Source organism: Syngnathus typhle, linkage group LG4, assembly GCF_033458585.1.
Source record: "Syngnathus typhle isolate RoL2023-S1 ecotype Sweden linkage group LG4, RoL_Styp_1.0, whole genome shotgun sequence".
NCBI classification, from domain to species: domain Eukaryota; kingdom Metazoa; phylum Chordata; class Actinopteri; order Syngnathiformes; family Syngnathidae; genus Syngnathus; species Syngnathus typhle.
The window spans coordinates 8912283-8931728 of record NC_083741.1 but is presented as its reverse complement, the minus strand read 5'-3'; the positions used below and the strand labels follow the sequence as shown (position 1 = coordinate 8931728).

Here is a 19446-nt window from a genome sequence, read left to right as displayed (position 1 = left end):
CACCCAATCTGCATCCGCCGAGGAAGAGTGCTTGCTTTTAAAAATATTGGCGCTTGTATCGTCAACGCCAGCTCGTTTTCAAGCTCTATGTAATACTTTATTATGATATGCAAGTGTTGTGGGGATCTTCTGAAAATACAGCAAACGTGACGGAATTAAAGTGTCCTCTTATAAACAATAGGTAAGACTTTGTCGCGGACAGCCATTGAAAATTTGACGTTAGCTTCTTCGCTAACCGTTTCCGTATCAAAGATCGTCTCAACAAAGATCAGTCCAAATTAAAGTCTTTGATTGCCGACAATGCCCATGTGTACGCTGTTTAAATGTGCTAGTTTGCATTTATTATTATTATATTTATTATGCAGATTTACAGAGCGTGGTTGAAACATACCGTAAACTGTACTGTTTTGATGGTCAAGTCTAACGCCAAGGGAAATCCCTACTGATTATTTATACGTTGCATTCATTATACTGTAGTTCTTACACATATAATAATGACGATTAACTTCGCCGGACAGATTATTTCTTGAACAACTTTGATAAATATAGTGCAGATCTCTCAAACGGTTGATTCACTGCTCAACCTCTATTAATTAAAATTAGCCAAAGCTATGGGCTCCGAAGAACAAACTTTTGGTCTTTCAGAGTCGACCTTTTTGAAAGTTAAGATGATGAGTATTGTAAAAAATAAATGAAAAAGGTGGCAAAATGTATATGCTTACTATACAAATATTAACTTTTGAGAATCACATCTGCTGATACTCAAAATATTATACCCATCTCCAGCCTTACCACCCAATGAATTCAGTAAAACGGTAACGCTCTGTCCACTCCTCCACTCTGTGCACTTGTAAAAAGTCACTATCATGAAATCAAGATGTATTGTAAAATTTTACCAATGTTGTTTCTTGTTGTTTTTCCAGTATCGCTTTGAGGAAACACAATGGAAAGTAATGTATGCAGCCACGTGAAGGTGGTCGTTCGGGTGAGGCCAACCAACAGTAACGAAAAGAGCGACAATTATCACAATGTGGTGCAGGTTGTTGATAAACACATGTTAATATTTGATCCAAAAGAAGAGGACTTCTCCTGTTTTGGTTCCCGAAGAGTTAAAAATAGAAACATCAACAAGAGGCCCAACAAAGACCTTAAATTTGTTTTTGACCAAGTCTTTGGAGAGAATTCAACTCAAGACGAAATATTTGAGAATGCCATGAAAGGAGTGTTGGATAGCGTAATGAATGGTTTTAACTGCACAGGTAATTGCACACAAGATACACAATTAACTTTTTCCTAAATTTGAAGTCTCAGAATTAAAAATTGTCACCTTTGTTTGTCCGCACACTCAAGTTTCAACAATTATGTGACATGTTTTTGATTATCGTAGAGAGATAGTTTAACGTTCTTTATCAAGCTCATGAATTTGTTTACAAATTAGCTCAGAATTTATTTTAACAACCTACATGTGACCCTTTCAAAGTTTGATTGTTGAGGATGCAACTTTTGTCACTTCCTTGATGGATGATGCACATTGCTCATTTCTGAAGGAATGGTATTGATCCAATTTTGATCAAAATCAGTGTGAACTTGTAGTACAGAAAGTTAAGCTGTCCATTTTAAAAGCAACGCAGGACAGAAGTCTATCACAATCACAAATCTTACCGAGTTGCGGTTATGCTGTGTCCTTAGTAAAGCTTATTATACAATAATACTACATATACTATATTTTTCTCGTCATGTTTTAGTTTTTGCCTATGGCGCAACTGGAGCAGGCAAAACGCATACCATGTTAGGAACACCAGATGAACCGGGAGTCATGTACCGCACCATGGAAGACCTTTTTAAACGCATGGACGATGCCAAGGAAGAGAAAGAGTTTTCTGTTGCGGTCTCCTATCTTGAGGTAGTTTTTTTCTCTCTCATTCTTTGTTCTTTAAACCTGTCTCTGAAAACTCTGAGTAAGTAAATTGTAGAATTACCTGAGAGGACGTTGGAAAACATTTTGTTTGGGGTTTAAATGATTTGAAGTAGCCACTGAAATAATATTTTAGTTTAAATTAATATTGACTTTGCTTAATAGCGTAAGTATATTTAAAATTATTGAAGGGACAAGCGGTTGGATGGATGGATGGATGGATGGATGGATGGATGGATGGATGGATGGATGGATGGATGGATGGATGGATGGATGGATGGATATTAAAATCAAGTGAGGTGCAATCACAGCCCAGCTTTAAGTTTCATTCTGAGCCGCTTCCGATTCTCCTGTTGGATTGCACCTAAATGAAAATGAGATTTCATTCCTACTTAAATTCATTACTATAGGCTATGCTACGATTTTATGGTAGTTCTTAACCTGGGTTCTTCTCAGTGGTTCTTAACCTGGATTCAATCGAACCCTAGGCGTTCGGTCAGTCGGTCTCAATTGATGATGGCTTTTTATAGTGGTTGTGCACGTGCGTAACTCCAGGTTAACATAGTCAGAGTTGATTGAACTAAGTCAGATCAGCTTTTCTGGAACCGAATACTACTATGTCATACTAAGACACTAAATACTAGAGATACTAAATATACTAAGTCAACTCAGAGTTCGGGGATAGACTCAGAATATGTTGAACCTGCTTTCTGGAATACCCCCCCAGGTCTACCGAGTTTGTAGGTTGTGGTCAGTTATTTACAAGTTTTTTGTGTGTTTTGTTTTAGATGGCAGAATATGCTGTAGTTAATCTATGCATATGTGTATATCGTATATTTCCTAACAAGCAGCCAAATACAAGAGAAAGATTTAATTTTGAAGACTAGAAATTCAGAATCACTACTGTTTTGCTCAAACCACGTGCTTTGTCAGATGATGTATTGCTCAAACCACACACTTTGTCAGATGATGTCTTGCACTACAGTTTTGCTCAAACCACACGCTTTATCAGATGATTTCTTGAGATTATTTGAACGGTTTTCTCCACAAATGTTGTTTTAACCACAGGTTTACAATGAACAAATCAGGGATTTACTGGCTAATGCAGGTCCTCTTGCAGTAAGAGAGGACAGGGGTAAAGGAGTTGTGATTCAGGGCCTGACGCTGCACCAGGTAAGGAGCCACATTGTTCTTTGAAGACTATTCAGCATTCTGTAGAATGGTGTCAGTGGAAACTATATGGAAATGATTATCATGGAAATGATTATCAATTTGGACCTAGAAATTGGCAATAGAAGTATACGTATATTATATGCAGTCCTCAGTACACTTGATGACTGATGTCTTCTTTGCATAGCCAAAATCTGCCGAGAGCATTCTCCAGGCTTTGGATTTTGGCAATCGAAACAGGACGCAACACCCTACTGATATGAATGCCACTTCCTCCAGATCCCATGCCGTATTCCAGGTATTTAAACTGTCCAAAAGAACAGCTTTTACTATCCACTATAATCTAAGGGTGTATTCAGACCAGAAAAGTCCTTTAGTCCGCTTGTTTGGTCCGGAGCAAAAGCGGACTTTTTCGTTTGGTGCGGTTCCTATTCAGACTGTACATTTTACAAGTGAAGAATACACATCCATTCTTGCGACGATCTGTGCTCCCATTGGACAGCTATGAACAGGGCGGTGCACAGAGCACAGACCCGGAAATGGAGGAAAACATGCTTGCTACATTCCTGTTCTGCATATTTGTGATGTTGGTTTGGATCCACGCTGTTTGTATTCACACCTGAAGCGAACCGCACTAGAGTTTGTTTGGAAGCGAACCGAGACCACTTTAAAAAGTTGGTCTTGGTCCGTTTCTTTGATCCGCACCCGGTTTTATTTGCGTGTATTCACACCTGCCCAAAAGGTCCGGATCGGCGTTACAATCGAACCCTGGTCCGTTTAAAATGGACCAAACAATCAAGTCTGAATACACCCTAAGTATAATTGTCACCATTGTGAGTTCTATACGTTTTTCAACTCTTACCATACAATGAATGTGTTACTTTTTTTCCAGATATATTTGCGACAGCAGGACAAGGCTGCTAGCCTTAATCCTAATGTATGTGTTGCCAAAATGAGCCTAATTGACCTGGCAGGCTCCGAAAGAGCCAGTGCTGCCAATACCAAAGGGCAGCGCTTGCGTGAAGGTGCGAACATCAACCGCTCGCTCCTCGCCCTGGGAAATGTTATAAATGCTCTCGCTAATCCCAAGGTGAGTTAATTTTTCATTTGGAATGAACCTATACTTCTTGCCAATATTGGCGAACAAGAACTGCACAGTATTTCATAACTTCAAGCCAGTCAGTGGGAAGTAGGATTTCTTGCACAGAAGGGGTTATTTTTTTGGTCACTTTAAAATTAAATTTCACTTGCTCAGATCCCTTAAGAACTCATTAGCTATGTGTTTATCACACATCTATGGTTTACCAAACAAATACGTCAGACATATAGGCTCTTCATTGACATCTTTGATGAATGTAGATGTGGCAAAGGTGCTTTGAAAAAAGCTGTGACTACTCAGTATTGCCTTGGTAGCATTTTTGTACCTCTGTGTTTAGCAACTTTGGTTGTTAAACTTCACTCGAGGTGGGCAGGTATTCAAGACGCCCAAATACAGTATTTGTGTACAAAGTCCTAAATTTTTCATATACCGTGTTTTCCGCACTATAAGGCGCACCTAAAAACTTCAAATTTTCTCAAAAGCCGACAGTGCGCCTTATAATCAGGTGTGCCTTATATATGGACCAATATTGAGCCACTACAGCAGGCGTGTCCAAAGTCCGGCCCGCGGGCCAAATGTATATATCTTATATATGGACAAGGTTTTAAAATGGGCCCTTCATTGAAGGTGCGCCTTATATATGGACAAAGTTTTAAAATGGGCCATTCATTGAAGTCTTATAATCCGTTGCGCCTTATAGTGGGGAAAATACGGTACTTCCTTGTAAAGCTAAAGTCACTTGGTGTTGCTGTTTAAATATGAGACTTTGGTCATGCAAAAAAAGTCACAATAAAATACGAGAGTTGTTTCTCTCTACTTACTCCTAGGTGAGTGGGTTTTAGGCATGTTGCTTATAATTGTATACATCTCTGCTGTCAAGTGCTTGTACGAATGAGGTCTTTTAGAGTAGTTATTATCTATAAGCATCGCTTCCTGGCATTCTATTTATGGAAAAGATGAGGGGGGGCTGGGTAAAGTCCTCATTCTCATCATTTTTTCATTTTCATCATGTTTTCACCCGCGCATGTTGCTTTGTTATCTGTCCGTCTGTCAGAAGGATTACACAAAAACTACTTGACCCCAAAAAAATCGTATTTTGTGAAAAGCTGCTTTGACCCGACAATGAACCCATTACATGTCTGTGTACATATGTGGGCAAAGGGCAGATCACAGCAAGGCAAAGTGTTCTTCTCATGTACAGTGGGAACTCACTATTCGCGGGGGATAGGGGCTGGGCCAGCCCGTGAATTGCCAAAGTCCGTGTATTGTTAATGCCCATAAATTACATTTTTTGGATGCCACTTTTATCATGGAATTTCGCAAAAAAATGTGGGTTTATTTAAAAAAAAGGACACATGCAAGAGAGAAACAAAAGATGGATGGATTCTTAAGGAGTTTGTTCTTGTGAAGTTTTATACTACTACTACGTATGTATCAAGATAATGCCTCCTTTGCAGCTTTACAATGTCCTCATCAGTCATGCATTCACCTGCCAAATATTAGGCACAGCTGCTAAATCTACAAGATGTAATAGAGGGGATGTTTTCAGAATTCTGCCTATAAAAATCACGCTGCTCAGTGGTCTTTGGATCCAGGTGTAGCACCTTCTGCATTTCCTGGTGCAATGCTTGATACGCTTACTTCCCTTCGTTATTTTGAACTTTCCTTCTAATGTGACATTATGCAAAATGAATGTTTGTGAGACTACGAGTTACCTAAACTGACCAATATTGTAAATGCTTAGTAGATTTCTTTTAGCAAGAAAACGTTTTGGTCAGCGTTATGTATTCAAAGGTCTTTTGTGAAGTTTTCCAGATGGAAAAAAACCCAATTTATTTTCTGTTACTTTTCATTTGTTTGGCCTTCATCATATTTCCTTTATTACTGCATGTTGTCCTCTCAAATGCCGTATTTGGAGTGGAATGATTGTCATCTTATAGTCACTTTTCATACAAATATCCTTGATAATAACTTTTGAACTCATTCATTTCCATTTGTTTTAGAGCAAGAAGGCTCATATACCATACAGGGACAGCAAACTTACTCGGATACTCAAGGACTCGTTGGGAGGCAACTGCAGTACTGTCATGATAGCCAACGTCAGCCCTTCATCCAAGTCATATGATGACACACAAAACACTCTGAAATATGCTAACAGGGCCAAGGAAATCAAATCTTCGGTATGTATTCAACTATTGTGTCATAAAATTGCACACTATATACAGTGTATATATTATTGTATTTTGTTTGTCTAATCAGCTGAAAAGTAATGTTATAAGCCTGGACAGTCACATTGGTCAGTATGCAGTCATTTGTGAAAAGCAACGACTGGAGGTAAACAATACACTGGCGATGCCTTTTTTTTTTTTTTTTATTAATAATAAACTATCATCAGTTCTCATCACTAAGTCAAATGTTCTCATTCAAGATTGTACAGTTGAAGCAAAAATTGAAAGAGTATGAAGGCAAAGATCTGGTGGATAAAATATCTACGGAGAAGCAAGCAGACATCAAAAGGTAAGCACGGCTCATCTGTTTTGTTGTCAAAGTGATCGGCTGTATAGAATAGGACATATGGGAATTTGGGGTTAACAATTGGAAAGTGTTAGACTGGCCAACTCTACAACAAGAAGGTTTTGTTGCCAGTGGGTCACAGGCTTCCTGGTTGTTTTCCAAGCATAGAATTTGCAATTGAAATAAGTTTTTTATGAACGTTAAACAATTTCAAGTGTGCGTGTGTTCCCATACTTTTGGAGGGAAGTGTATTTACACATGGAGCGAAATGATCACATATGAAACAACTGATTGAGCAGTATTTACTGTAAATGTCATCATTAGAGCCTACACAGGCATCTGTCAAGGTGTTTGGGCTGGGGACGGAGGACACAGAAAAGCTGAATGAGTCTCCCTCCCACACATTTCATTCACTGGCATCAGAATTCACAACTCGCACAGTGAGAGGCTCTGAATAGGCCATGCACGCTTCTCGCGCTATTAAAAATTCAGCAGTCTAGCAAGTCCAGGTCTCCTACGTCACTAGAGTTTTATTCAAGAGTGCAGTCCCATTTCAGCGACAGCTCTCCAATTTTATTTACTTGCATGTATCGCTTATTCTCCACCTCCAGTTGATGTGCTTTAATAAAAAAATTTTTTTTTAAAGCTACAGCATCTCATGCCATTGTATAAGATTGGCTTTCTTGTAAGCGTTTTTCTTAAATATGCTTTTACAGAATTAAATGTTTACCCTTATTGTTCTTTTTTATATTTTGCAAACGTGGCGGCTCTTTGAAGGTTTAGTCAGTCACTTTAATCTCTCTTTAGGGTGTCAGAATCTCTGCAGCAAGTCTTCTCCAACCGTGCCCAAATCAGGAGAGAACAGCTGGATCTGGAGAGACAACTAAAGGAGAATGAGCTGCGCCAGCGCTACAGCGAAGAGGACAACCTGCAGATCCAATACATCTCTGCCAACGAAAAGACTGAGAAGGTAGCAGATGCTTATACTGGTTTCTAGATTCTGTCGTCCCTGCAGGAAAACAGCTGCTGAATCATCATTTTACTTTGCAACTCTCCATGGTAGTCTGAGCCAGTAATTTACACCACAACAGGACTTAGTGAGTCCTGCTCCCCAGTTGCTCGCTTTCCTAATTTTGGTCCCACCTCCAAAATGCTGTATTGCAGAACACCACTAATTCTGCAAACTGGAAAAAAAATCTGGATTTTGTTCTTTTCACTCCAAAAATGGCCCTCAAAGTTCCTGAATTTCTATTGCTATCTAGCTACCATTATTGTTTACACGCACATGACGCGAAAATGTAAAATCCTCAATGGGTGAAAGCAAGATGTTATCAGCTTTTGTTTTTCTCATTGGTCTCTCGCCCATTGTCCTTTTCCAACAGGCTACTTGTAAACATGAGCGGAGGTTGGGGATGCTGCGCTCTGAGCAGGAGCGCATTCGTAAAAAACTGAAAGAGGCCGAAATTAATTTTCAGAAGAATGATGGCTGGCTTCACCGTGTCGAGAATGAAGTGAAATCGTTCAAGTCAAATAATCAGATTTCTGAGGTGAGTGACAACTTAGTTCTCTGGGTAACCCTGGTTCTTCTCTCAGAGAACGGTTCCTTATATGTCATTTTGTTTTGTTCAAAATAGAGTATTACGGATTTTTGCACAAATTCGAGTGACCAATTTTGCTGGCCTGATCAAGACGAGTGATGTAAAATGCCTTATTACATTATTATGTCGGTAACTTAATGGAGTGCAATAGATTTCTTGTGAGAGGAGCACACAAGAGCATGTTATAAAAAGGATACTCATCAATATAGGAAGGATCCCTAAAACTCAACGCTTGTTGTTTTTTGTTTATTTTAGAAGGTAGGCTGTGTCTCTACTGGTGTCGTGACTGTCTTTGTTTTCCTCCCATCTGTTCTCCCAGTAATTAGAACCGTGCTCATTTTATTTCTCCAGCTCACTCGTGGATCACTGAAGAGAATAAATCAATACACTTTACTCGTCCCTCACACAGCAGCCAGTTACCTAAAACCATGTCCATGTTTTTTTTCTTCATTATCCTTTCTTCCAAGAAGTGACCCAGAACTATGACGAACTCACCAGTTAAATGTTCTCGCTGCTGTTGTTTCATAGTTTTCTTGCGTCAGAGCGACCCCCCTGTCTCCTATCCACTGCTCACAGCCTATCAAATAAAACATAGACAAATGCATGACTATAGCATCTCAGGCTAGCTTTGGAAAATTTGGCATGTCTTGTTTAGCGTTTAGATTTTCTGGAGTGTATTTTGTTTTGTTTTTTTCAACATCGTCTTGCTTTCTTTTGAAGATATTAGAAAAAGACGTACGTTGCCACCGACTGGAGCTACAGGTGAATGATCTTAAACAACACATCAAACAGATGGTCAAAATTGCTGCACTTCAGGATCAAGAGAACAAACGCATGCAAAAGTATGTCGCTATGATTTGTAAGCAGTACATTGCTATTTGCTGTGTAACACAAATCTAATTGTAACCTTCTGTATTGATTCTAGAATGGTGAATCTGTTATTGCCAGCTTATGGTCAATTCTACTCTGCCATGTATGACTCTGGGCTTGTTACACCCCAAGATGAGTTGAAAAACCAAGAACTTGTGCAAATTCTCCTAAGAGAGAGAAGTGTGGCTTGGGCGGACCAGGTAGGAGCCAACCAAGATGTACAATGTGGAAAAAGCTCACAGGAGAGCAAGGATTTTGGTGGTGAAATTGCACCTTTCCTGGCCTTCTCAAAACTGCTTTACTTTCAGAGCAGCCCATGTAGTAAGTCTCCATGCTCTTTATTTTTCTTTTATCATTAATGTCACTTTTTACGCATCATGGGTGTCTACTTTAATTCTCCTACTCATCATCAAATGTAAGACGATATGTGTGACTGATATTGAAAGAGCACGAAACCTGCTTTTCTGCATGGCTAAAATTATGCTATGCCTCCATATAGATTATGTGACAGTCAGATATGAACCCATGAATTGCATTTGACCCTATTGAATCATCCCGAGTAATGGGTTTTGAGAGCCAGCAATGTTGGTGGCTACCCTTGCAGATATTGGAATGCTCTGCAAAAACATGGTTCACATTAATGAGAGCAGTGTCGTGGACCTTTTTCTTATTTGAAAGATTTATTTATAATTACTAAGATAAAAGCTTAAGGTATTGGCTAGAATGTCACAACCAAAAGGCTCGACCGTGTTGGTGCAACGACCGGAGTGTATTGGGCAATTATCCAAAGAAGCCAAACGCACCAGTCTTTAGACCTTGTAGCACATTTTAAAATATGGTTTGGAATGTAGTGACAAGCAGTATTTGTTTTTAAACACAGGTGCAGAGGGGCGGGCAAAGTCACTGATCAAAAATGCCCCATTGTCCAAAGGTAAGATCTGTTTTTCTGTTGACTTTTTTTATTTGTGTTAATCACCATACCCTGAGCAGAAATAACTTTTTTTTTTTACCGACAGTCTGTAATAAAACAGTGTCAAGTGTTTCGCTTTGATCATACTTGGTCGAAGATGGTCCAACATTAACTTGCTGTTTGCAAGTATGTCTATAAGTACGACATTAGCTTTTATTGCAACTCCCCCGTCTAATAAACTAGACTAATTCCAAATGTTCCTGACAAAATAGTCCAAATGCCCCTAATAGGGATGCATCACTTGATATGTCCCAAACTAAATAAAACAAGTACCTTATTCATTAATTAAATATATTGGTCATTATCATATTTTGCCTCTTCTGAATCTCCAAACCACTAAGCAACTCTTTTAACCCTCACCGGACACGTGCCGGAATTGAACCCTGCACCTCTGAACTGTGAGGCGGATATGCTGACGAGTGCTCCCCGTTCTCTCGAAGAACATTTTTTATTGTGAGCAGTGCGTAATTATTGCTACATACATTGTGCAGTAGTGTTTTAGAAGTAGTATTCAAATGTAAACAGTGAATAGAATTGGACACAAGTGCATTAGGCATATGATTTGAAAATGTCTTGCACAATAAACTGTGGGGAAGGAAAAACACATAGAAATAATTCATCCTATCAAGAAGGACATGGAAAAAGAGATCTGTAAGTTTTCCTGCCTGCACGCATTCATGCCATTCAGACTAATATTTTCACGCCCCTTTTACTTATTTACTGTAGTCTGATAAATTATCTGGTTTGAAACTTTACTGGTAAAACTTGGACAGCCTTTCCCATTAGCCTGCGAACTATTTTTTGCTTATTTTACTCATCCTTTGTATCTTCGTAGACAATCTCATCTTTTAAACCAGTTAATTCAGACTCCACATTAGACTTTATTAATAGAAGTATGTTGTGTTTTCATCTCCTTGTACGGTCAAATCAGCATTGATTTTGCTAGCATCCCTGTAGTGTAAGTCATTCAGGAATTTCAAAAGAGCATACTAGTGAATTTCCATGTAATATAATCAATGTAATATATACAGCCTTTATATAACTGTTAATCACTCCAGTTTCCATTATTGGGAACATGCCGCCACTGTTTCATCTCTCTAATGAAATCATAACTCTTTGCATCCCTCTCAATTATTCATTCACTGACTCACGCTTGAATCTCTCAAACCCATCCGATGTATATCCCTGTCACATTCTTATAGTATTCACTCTATGGGTGTAACAATAGAAAATGTTCACGCTGTCATCAGCGACACAAAACATGCCTTCTTAACCTGTGGCTTCGGTCTATTGAGGACTATTTCGAATTTGACAAACTGCTCGGCTGTCGCCCTGATGCTGCTTTGCTCGTCTCCTACTCCTCTAGTCCTTGTGATAGACACTGCAGCGTATGAGAAATAGCTCCTCCCTGCAATTTGCAAAGCCAATCAAATGTGGTCAGAGATAGAGAGGGACTGATGGGTTTTAAAGAGGGAATTGACGCTTTGCCTCGGCTGGTTATTAATAGAAACATACACAAAAGTTGTCGCTTTGAAGGTGGTTCGCAGAGGATGAAAACATGACGACGTTTGATGTCCTTCTGTTGTTTTGTACAGATTCTCTGCAGTATTTACTTGTCTTTGTTTTCTCATTTGTATCGAATATTTGCTTGGTTTTCCTTTCATTTTCCCCCTCTCTAAACATTTACTTTTCGACATTACTTCACCTCTCATTGTCTGATTCTGCCTTTCCCTTGCACCCGCAAATGTTTTTTTTTTTCTCAGTGCCTTGCAGTGAACACTCCCAATCCCTCTTGAGCTTCATTCATGAAAATGCAGATCCACAGCAGGGCAGGAAAAAACGTCAGCAGACGTAAATTCCCCGGCTCCGCCAACCAGAAAAGGCGCGCTATAAAAAACATGCAGCGGCAACCAGGCGACCCTAATTCAGTGCCGCCTCTACCAGAAATAGCAACTCATGCATGTATTAATCCCCCACAAGCCAAAAATATGTGATTGAAGAAATTCTGCTGCCATTTATTGCAAGGAATAACTCCACTGTCACACCAATGTGATGACAGTGACATGATGATATGTCGCAATTATGTAATCACCACACTGATCAACCTTTCAGATGCTCATATATGTATTATAAATATAACATTAAAATAGAAAACATGGGGTTTAGGTTATGTGCACGCTCACCGGCTCTTTAATGTCCTGCTGGTGTTTTTGCTTAAGCCTCAACAACCCTCTGCAGGAAAATGAGTGCATTGGGCTTCATCATGTGATGCAGACACTGGGCTTTGACCCCATTCTCATCTGCAACTCAATTACATTTTTATGAGGTTGATTTTTATAGAGGATCTACTAAGTGATAGTATCATTATTTGTTCAACGATATATTTTGCGAATGAATAATGAAAACAATACCTAAAAATTCACAAACATTTGAAAAACAACTTGAGCTTAATTGGCACAATTCAGCATAGGCAGCAAGTAGACATTTAAAAAAAAAAAAAAAAAATTTTTTAATTAATGCATACTAGAGACCTGAGGATGCCCAAGAACAACTCTTGGGAGTAATTAAAATGTTTAGTACGTTAGCAGAGGAGTAACTGGTTTTGGCAAACAAGTGATAGCTGCCTGAGTTGACAACCAACAGTAGTTTCTCAAAAGCCGACAGTGCGCCTTATAGTCCGGTGCGCCTTATATATGGACCAAATTCCTAGATTTAAACTGGCCCGAAGCATTATGTCATGAAATCAATCATAAGTGGCCCGCTGAAGACTATGAATCATGAATCAAAAAGACTATGGGTCATTATTTTGTGATTTGCTGCATCTGAAGTTGAAATAAAAAAGATAAAATGGAGAATGATTTGGATTAAAAATCTGACATGATGCATTAATGGTGCGCCTTATAGTCCAATGCGCCTTATATAAGGACAAAGTTTTAAAATGGGCCATTCATTGAAGGTGCGCCTTATAGTCCGGTGCGCCTTATAGTCCGGAAAATACGGTACTCTGTTCCTGAGTGAAGCTGCAACGATCAAGTGTTGATCTCTTAGCGAACAAGCTAACCTCAATTAGATTTAAAAAAATACCTAAAGTTAAATGACTCACGTTGACTGAATTTTTTCTGAGTAATTATAAACCTAGAAATCAAATCTTTGAGTTGCCGTATTTTGATCGGTCATTTTCGATATGACAGTAATGATTTCGAACAGATATAAAAAAATCATTGTGTTCATTCCTTCTCAATGTTTTGGTTTGCTTGGGGTTCTAGGCAGCAGAAGTCATCCAAACCTACAGCAAGACATACTTCCCCGAAGGCCCGTTAGAAGAAATCTCGCTGTGTTGCTGCCACAACAAAGCCCAAAGACTTTTTCCCACGAGTTTGAGGAGGGTACCTTTCCTCTCCAGTGCACACCGGAGCCTGCTCAAAAAGATGTTACGTTTAGTTTGTCCACCCGCATGGATCCCAATGTGACCCTTGAAGTTCAACATGAAGACAATGCAACGATCATAATAAGCGATGACGACCCCTCGCAGGAAATGAAGTCACAGGGTTATTCAACTCAAACCCCACTAATCAATCCTGTCAACGAAGCCCAGCTGATTCCTAACAAACGGTGAGAAAGTTTCCCACCACACACACAATCGTGTACTTAAATTCAGTAAGAGGTACACCAACTGAATGTTCGCGAAGCCATAGAAAACAGTGTTTCCCCCCAAAACCACATTCAAATAAAAAAGTAAGTCTCATTCACAGATTATTAAAACTTTCAAAACCGAAATGATGTAATTATGTTCATATTGAGTTTAATAATACTATCAGGGAGAACAGTGAATCACAAAATATGAGGAACATGTCACCGTTTTATTGTTTTAAATGTATGGGCTGCCCGTTTCTAGATTGCCACTTGAGTTCAAAATTTAGACGAAAGAAAATTCCATAGACTGAACATCGTGCTTGGTATTAGTAAGCATACTCGGTTGCTTCCCAAGACATTCTCTCGTGGGGTTTTTCTTGGAAGGGAGAATTCCTATGTAGAAAGATTTGTAGTGTGGAAAAACTAAATATTTATTTTTTTAATGTGGGCCTAAAAAATCGTAACTCGCAGAGATTACGAATTACCCATCACTCCGTAGGATTGTGCAAGGAACGTTTTAGCCCAAGTGGCATTTCCTACTGAGGCCTCCAATAAAAATGCTTTAAACGGTCGAAATAACTCTGGACTGCTCCTGAATTTGGAGACACAGTGTTAAGGCAAGTGGAGCAGTTCTTTGCTAGTCTTTGTAATAGAACCGCTGTCAACTCTTGCTTGAATAATGAATGCATTAAATTTCATGCAAAAAGCATTAACCTAACAGAAACAAATTCTATGCAGACATCAGCTCTCCTTACAAGAAAAAAGACGTGCCAACCCAGCTTACATGAGCATGACGTCTGCTGCGCAAGGAAAGCGTAAACATATCAGGTAATTGTTGTTCAATCGCCTTTTATTTTCTTGGCTTGCATATCACAAGTGTTGCACTTTAGCAGCCAGCCTGGAAACAATCCAGACCTTAACAAACTGAACAGATAGAATCAGGATGGGCAATAATTAGTTTTTCTTTCTTTCTTCTTTTTGTTTTTGGCCCAAAACCTGATATACAGTAATCCCTCGCTACATCACAGTTCGATTATCGCTGCTTCAGTCCAAAGAAATTCACAAATTCAATATAAACCTTCTAAATTGGGGAATTATGGCATGCATGTTAAAAATGAGAGGGTGACACTACTTTGCGGATTTTCACATATCGCAGGTGGTCTTGGAACCGCGATAAACGAGGGATTACTGTATACAACATTGTTTCCCATGGAAAATAGTGTTAAGGGTAGAGGGCAATATGTAACCCTAAAATAAAAACAGAAAACCACAATATCCTTTCTTTTCCTTTTTTGAGCCCCATATTTCCCCTCAAAGTTAAAAAGCTCACCACGGTTGTCAAACATTGTTTTCATGGCGAGATTACCTACAGTGATAAATTGCTGTCTTTTTCTTAGACAATTTTTTTCCGTCTTTGGTTCTCTCTTAGGGAGAATGATGAAAACCTGTCCGCACCAAAGCGGGTGAAGAAAGCCCTCTCCATTACCACCAGACCAAAGAGGGCACCACCCCCTAATTCTTTTGGTAAGTATCAGTTGTAGAACGGCACACGTTCAATACAGAATGTATATTTGTTGTTTTGGTGCAAAGCTCAGTCACTGATTCAGAAATACCGTCTTTGCGTTATCAGGTTCGGTTGAGGACAAACCTCAGAGAGCTGTCAGGAGCATTTCTGAAGGAAATCCGAACTTCTTAATACCGTCCAAACGTTCTGAAGGAAATCTGAACGCCTTTCTACCGTCTAAACCTAAACCACACCTGTTCAGTCAAGTGACCAAATGGATCTAATTCCCTTTTCTGTGTGTTTTGATTTCTATGTGAAACAATTTTAACTGGCATTTTAGGCTCTATGAGCTTTTGTTTTAATACTTGACTTTAAATAACCACTGAACACACACTCAAGATAATCTGATTGTTAAGCCATGTTCATTGGATGAGAGGTAACAATGGTACAACATAATCCATTTTCTACTGATGTGAATTGCACCTAAACTTATTATTAAAGCATTCATTGACTGACAGCCTCCCAAACACTCCTGGTGTCCTGTTATGGCATATTGTTTGTGTTAAAGATTTTAAACCCACTTGAGATAGGTCAGATGGACTTCTGGGGACCTTGAAATTGTTCTTTCCAAAATGGTTATTACTAAACTGCTGCATCTCTGTCCAAGCCAACTGCTTGCTCACCTTTTTAACAAATATGTTTTGCCAATGTGCCAAAAGGCATCTAAGGAAGGAATATAGACATTTGGGTGTCATTGTAAATAGTTGTACATTTTACTTTCATGAAACAGTCAGCACTAAGGCGTTACTGTTAAAATTACTTCATCATTGTTTGCCAAATGGCAGAAGTCGAATTCTTATGTGGTACTTATGTACCACAAGTGTGTTTTTTAATTATTATCAGGGGTTTCTAAGTGTCTGGTAATTTAAAACATGGATATTTATAGTCAAGAACAAAAAGTACTGTCTGAGAATGATGGTATGTGTTGTTTACCATTTCAGTGTAAAGCTGGAATGTCACGATCAAACATAGGTCATCGTAATTCATTTATCGGATCTGAATATATTTTGCTTAACGGATATTCACTTTTTTTTTTCTAATGAATGCTTATTAATTAATCATTGTTTTTTTCTTTGGCATTTTTAAATAATTAAAACAAAAAAGGAACAATTCAGCAATACCACACAAGTGGTAATGTCAATTACAGGTTAGTTGTAGTACTAATTAGTTTTTTAAAAAAACGATGATGATTCAGTTACTGATTTGGTCCTTAACATGTCGTAAAATTAAGGAAACTAATGTTAATCGTTCCTCTTTCATAATGCGCTTCAGAAAGCTTTTATCTTATTTACTGCAATAAGATAAAGAAAACATCGCATCACTTCAAACGGGTCAAAATTGTCCAGTAACACGGTGTACAGGGGTTGTCGTTATTTTTTATACTTAATCAAATACCATTAAATATTTGCATGTTTTATGTTCATATACACTACCTAATAGAATGAAGTGAAATTCATTTTGAGTCCTGTGTTTTTTAACGCAAGGGGATAGTGGCAAATCGTGGATTTTTTTTCCTTCGGCCAACGATGTACGTCTCAGCTGAAACGCAAAACTCTTCAAATTCCAGAACTCAATTATTTGGTCTTGCTCCCAGAGAGTACAGGTATATTTCGGGGTGGAGGCAATGCCCCCGTGGCCCTCCCTCTACCTTTGCCACATCATGTGGTAAGAAAACAAATGCTTAGCGCAAAGTCCGCCTACCAACAAAATGAACGTGATTTGAGTGCATCGCTCATGTTACTCCTATATTTTGAAATTTGAAAACGTGTCTCTTTGATCTGTGATGAGTGTCAGACCAAACCACTCTGTCTGGACAGAAGTGAGCTCGTCACTTTCAATTCAGTCGTGCAACTTTCAACAGCAGCACATTCAGTGTGATCTTTATTTTTAGCACAGTGGCACAATGCATACAGTATGTCAGCACTGTAGTGCGCAAGCGCTGACACTCATTCACAAGAAGCTCTTCATTGCATGCACGTGTGTGTGCGGGTACGCAGTGAAGCAGGTCTTGGCTAAAGTTTATTAACTTTCTCTTGGCCAATGAGGTGCCTTGTGCGTTTTTCTTGCTGACCAATAAAATAGATTGAGGGGTTGGAAGTGGGTGTTGCTTAGCAACTGCAGGTAGAATCTCAGATCATGTTGGACCCATTGTTTTATCTCGCTTCCCTGGGAGACATTACATGATATGTGTTGTGATTCGTGAAGGGTGGCGGGGGGTGGGACACATCTGTCAAATGCGTCACAAAGTTTTACGCTTTTTTTCAATTTATTTAATTTTTTGCATCGTGAGACGGAACCAATGACTTTAACTGAATGTTGCATTACTGCATATAGTATTCGTCTCCTCTCCCTAAACAACTACCTGCACCTTGTACAAGTGAAAAGTTTACTTAATACAAATTTGAACCCAAATAATGATCATAAAAAATTCTTTACTCTCTCAGTCACCGTTAATTTAAATCTAATCATTCATTGTGCTACACTCAAAGCACAGTATAGTTGCTCAAACGTGTGATAAAGTACAAAGTAAGTAAGTTATAGAAAATAAAGATTTAATTATTCATTTCAGATCTGGTGAGTCTATTGTTTCTTCATCTTCCTGTCAAATATAAAGGGCTTTTTCTCATTCTGCCTCATGATGCTGGATGCAAATATTTAAATGGTAGGTTATGGAAATTCCTAGGATGCACACTAGATTTGTCATGTAAAGCAGGGCCAAGAGGAGTGTTGTTGACAACATATATCTGCCACTGTCCACGACAGCAAGCTTTTCAAAGTAAAGATATAAAAAATCAAAACTTGAATGATCTGTATGTCCTATTAGATTGGAACTGGAAAAATACTTCAACTGATGTTAGTATTCTAATATACCGCTGGGATAATAAGGTAAGTCACATGACCTCATGTTTCTGAAATATCTTCTTTTTTTTTTTCTGATTTATCAAATTTTTGTGGATGTTCGTGCATGGACAAGACAATACAGTACATAACACTTTAATGAAAATCTGTATAAAAACAACTTTGTTTTGCTTTTTGGAAATATACGACATAGACTGTGACTTTAGTCAGGGCTCGAAACTAACGATTGCCCGATTGCCCGATTGCCCGGGGCAAGTAGCGATGGCAGACGGGCAAGTAGAATTTTTCCTCACTTGCCCGAACTTGCCCTGCCATAATACCATGTTTTCAAGCTGTAAAAACACGATTTTGTGCATAATTTCTCGCAACTTCTGCCGCTTCTGGTCCGACATTTTGTTTTCTAGGGAGCGGTTAGTTTCTCGTGTAAGTCTGCAATACATTGATAACGGCAAAGCGCTTCGTAATTAAATGCATGCTCCGTCACCCGTCCCTGGCTCTTCTGCGCCTGCGCACCAGCAGAGCTTGTTTCCGGTTGGCGGATACGAAGGCATATGAAGGCAAAACTTATAGTGTTGTCTTTTTTATTGCAAAAATGTGTCGGGCAAGTAAAAATCCACTCCAAAAAAATTCGGGCAAGTAAAATTTTGTTTCGGGCAAGTAAAATTTTCTCCAACTTGCCCGAGGGCAACTTGGGCAAAAAATAAGCTTCGAGCCCTGTTTAGTGCTGATCCACGTTAAAATACAGTTCTGGCATGTGTTCTGGGGTGTTTGAGACCATGTTTTTTTCCATACCAATATGAATACTCAATTCTTAATTTGTCACCAATACCAAGAACCAATCCCTCTAGTACTTTTGATTCATAGATTTTTTTAAAGACCTACAAATCTTAGCACAGCCTTTTTTTCTATAACTGCATAAAATTAATGTCAGTTTTCTATTATCTTTTTGCCCAATCAAAGTATGTGATTGTACAACTTCTTTTTAAGAAATAAAGTGAAGTCGAAAGAATAAAATTGAATTAAAAAGATTAAAGATTAAAGTCCCAATGATCGTCACACACACACCTGGGTGTGGTGAAATTTGTCCTCTGCATTTAACCCATCCCCGTGTGATTTTAATCCATCCCCTGGGGGAGAGGGGAGCAGTGAGCAGCAGCGGTGCCGCGCTCGGGAATCAGTTGGTGATCTAAAGTAGTTCAAGTAACATTTAAGAACCTCCCATTTGATTTGTCATCGTTTAATTAAGCTGCAATG

General features: G+C 38.9%; 1 protein-coding gene across 1 annotated transcript; it reads left to right on the top strand.

Moving 5' to 3' along the window:
• Positions 1-2: 2 nt before the first annotated feature.
• kif18a (kinesin family member 18A) lies at positions 3-16789 on the top strand. Its single transcript, XM_061277277.1, has 18 exons — positions 3-181; positions 924-1259; positions 1746-1903; positions 2984-3088; positions 3273-3383; positions 3978-4175; positions 6188-6364; positions 6444-6518; positions 6613-6701; positions 7506-7668; positions 8081-8245; positions 9017-9138; positions 9222-9487; positions 10047-10097; positions 13403-13748; positions 14508-14597; positions 15199-15293; positions 15400-16789. The coding sequence occupies exons 2-18, from the start codon at positions 944-946 to the stop codon at positions 15555-15557; spliced, it is 2685 nt and encodes an 894-aa protein (XP_061133261.1). The 5' UTR covers positions 3-181; positions 924-943; the 3' UTR covers positions 15558-16789.
• Positions 16790-19446: the final 2657 nt, after the last annotated feature.

Bases quoted from the DNA above. Each gene is read 5' to 3' on its own strand.
- kif18a (XM_061277277.1), top strand. From the start codon at position 944: ATGGAAAGTAATGTATGCAGCCACGTGAAGGTGGTCGTTCGGGTGAGG. The intron at 6,702-7,505 runs GTAAGCACGGCT...ATCTCTCTTTAG, and splicing joins AAGCAAGCAGACATCAAAAG to GGTGTCAGAATCTCTGCAGC. The intron at 8,246-9,016 runs GTGAGTGACAAC...TTTCTTTTGAAG, and splicing joins CAAATAATCAGATTTCTGAG to ATATTAGAAAAAGACGTACG.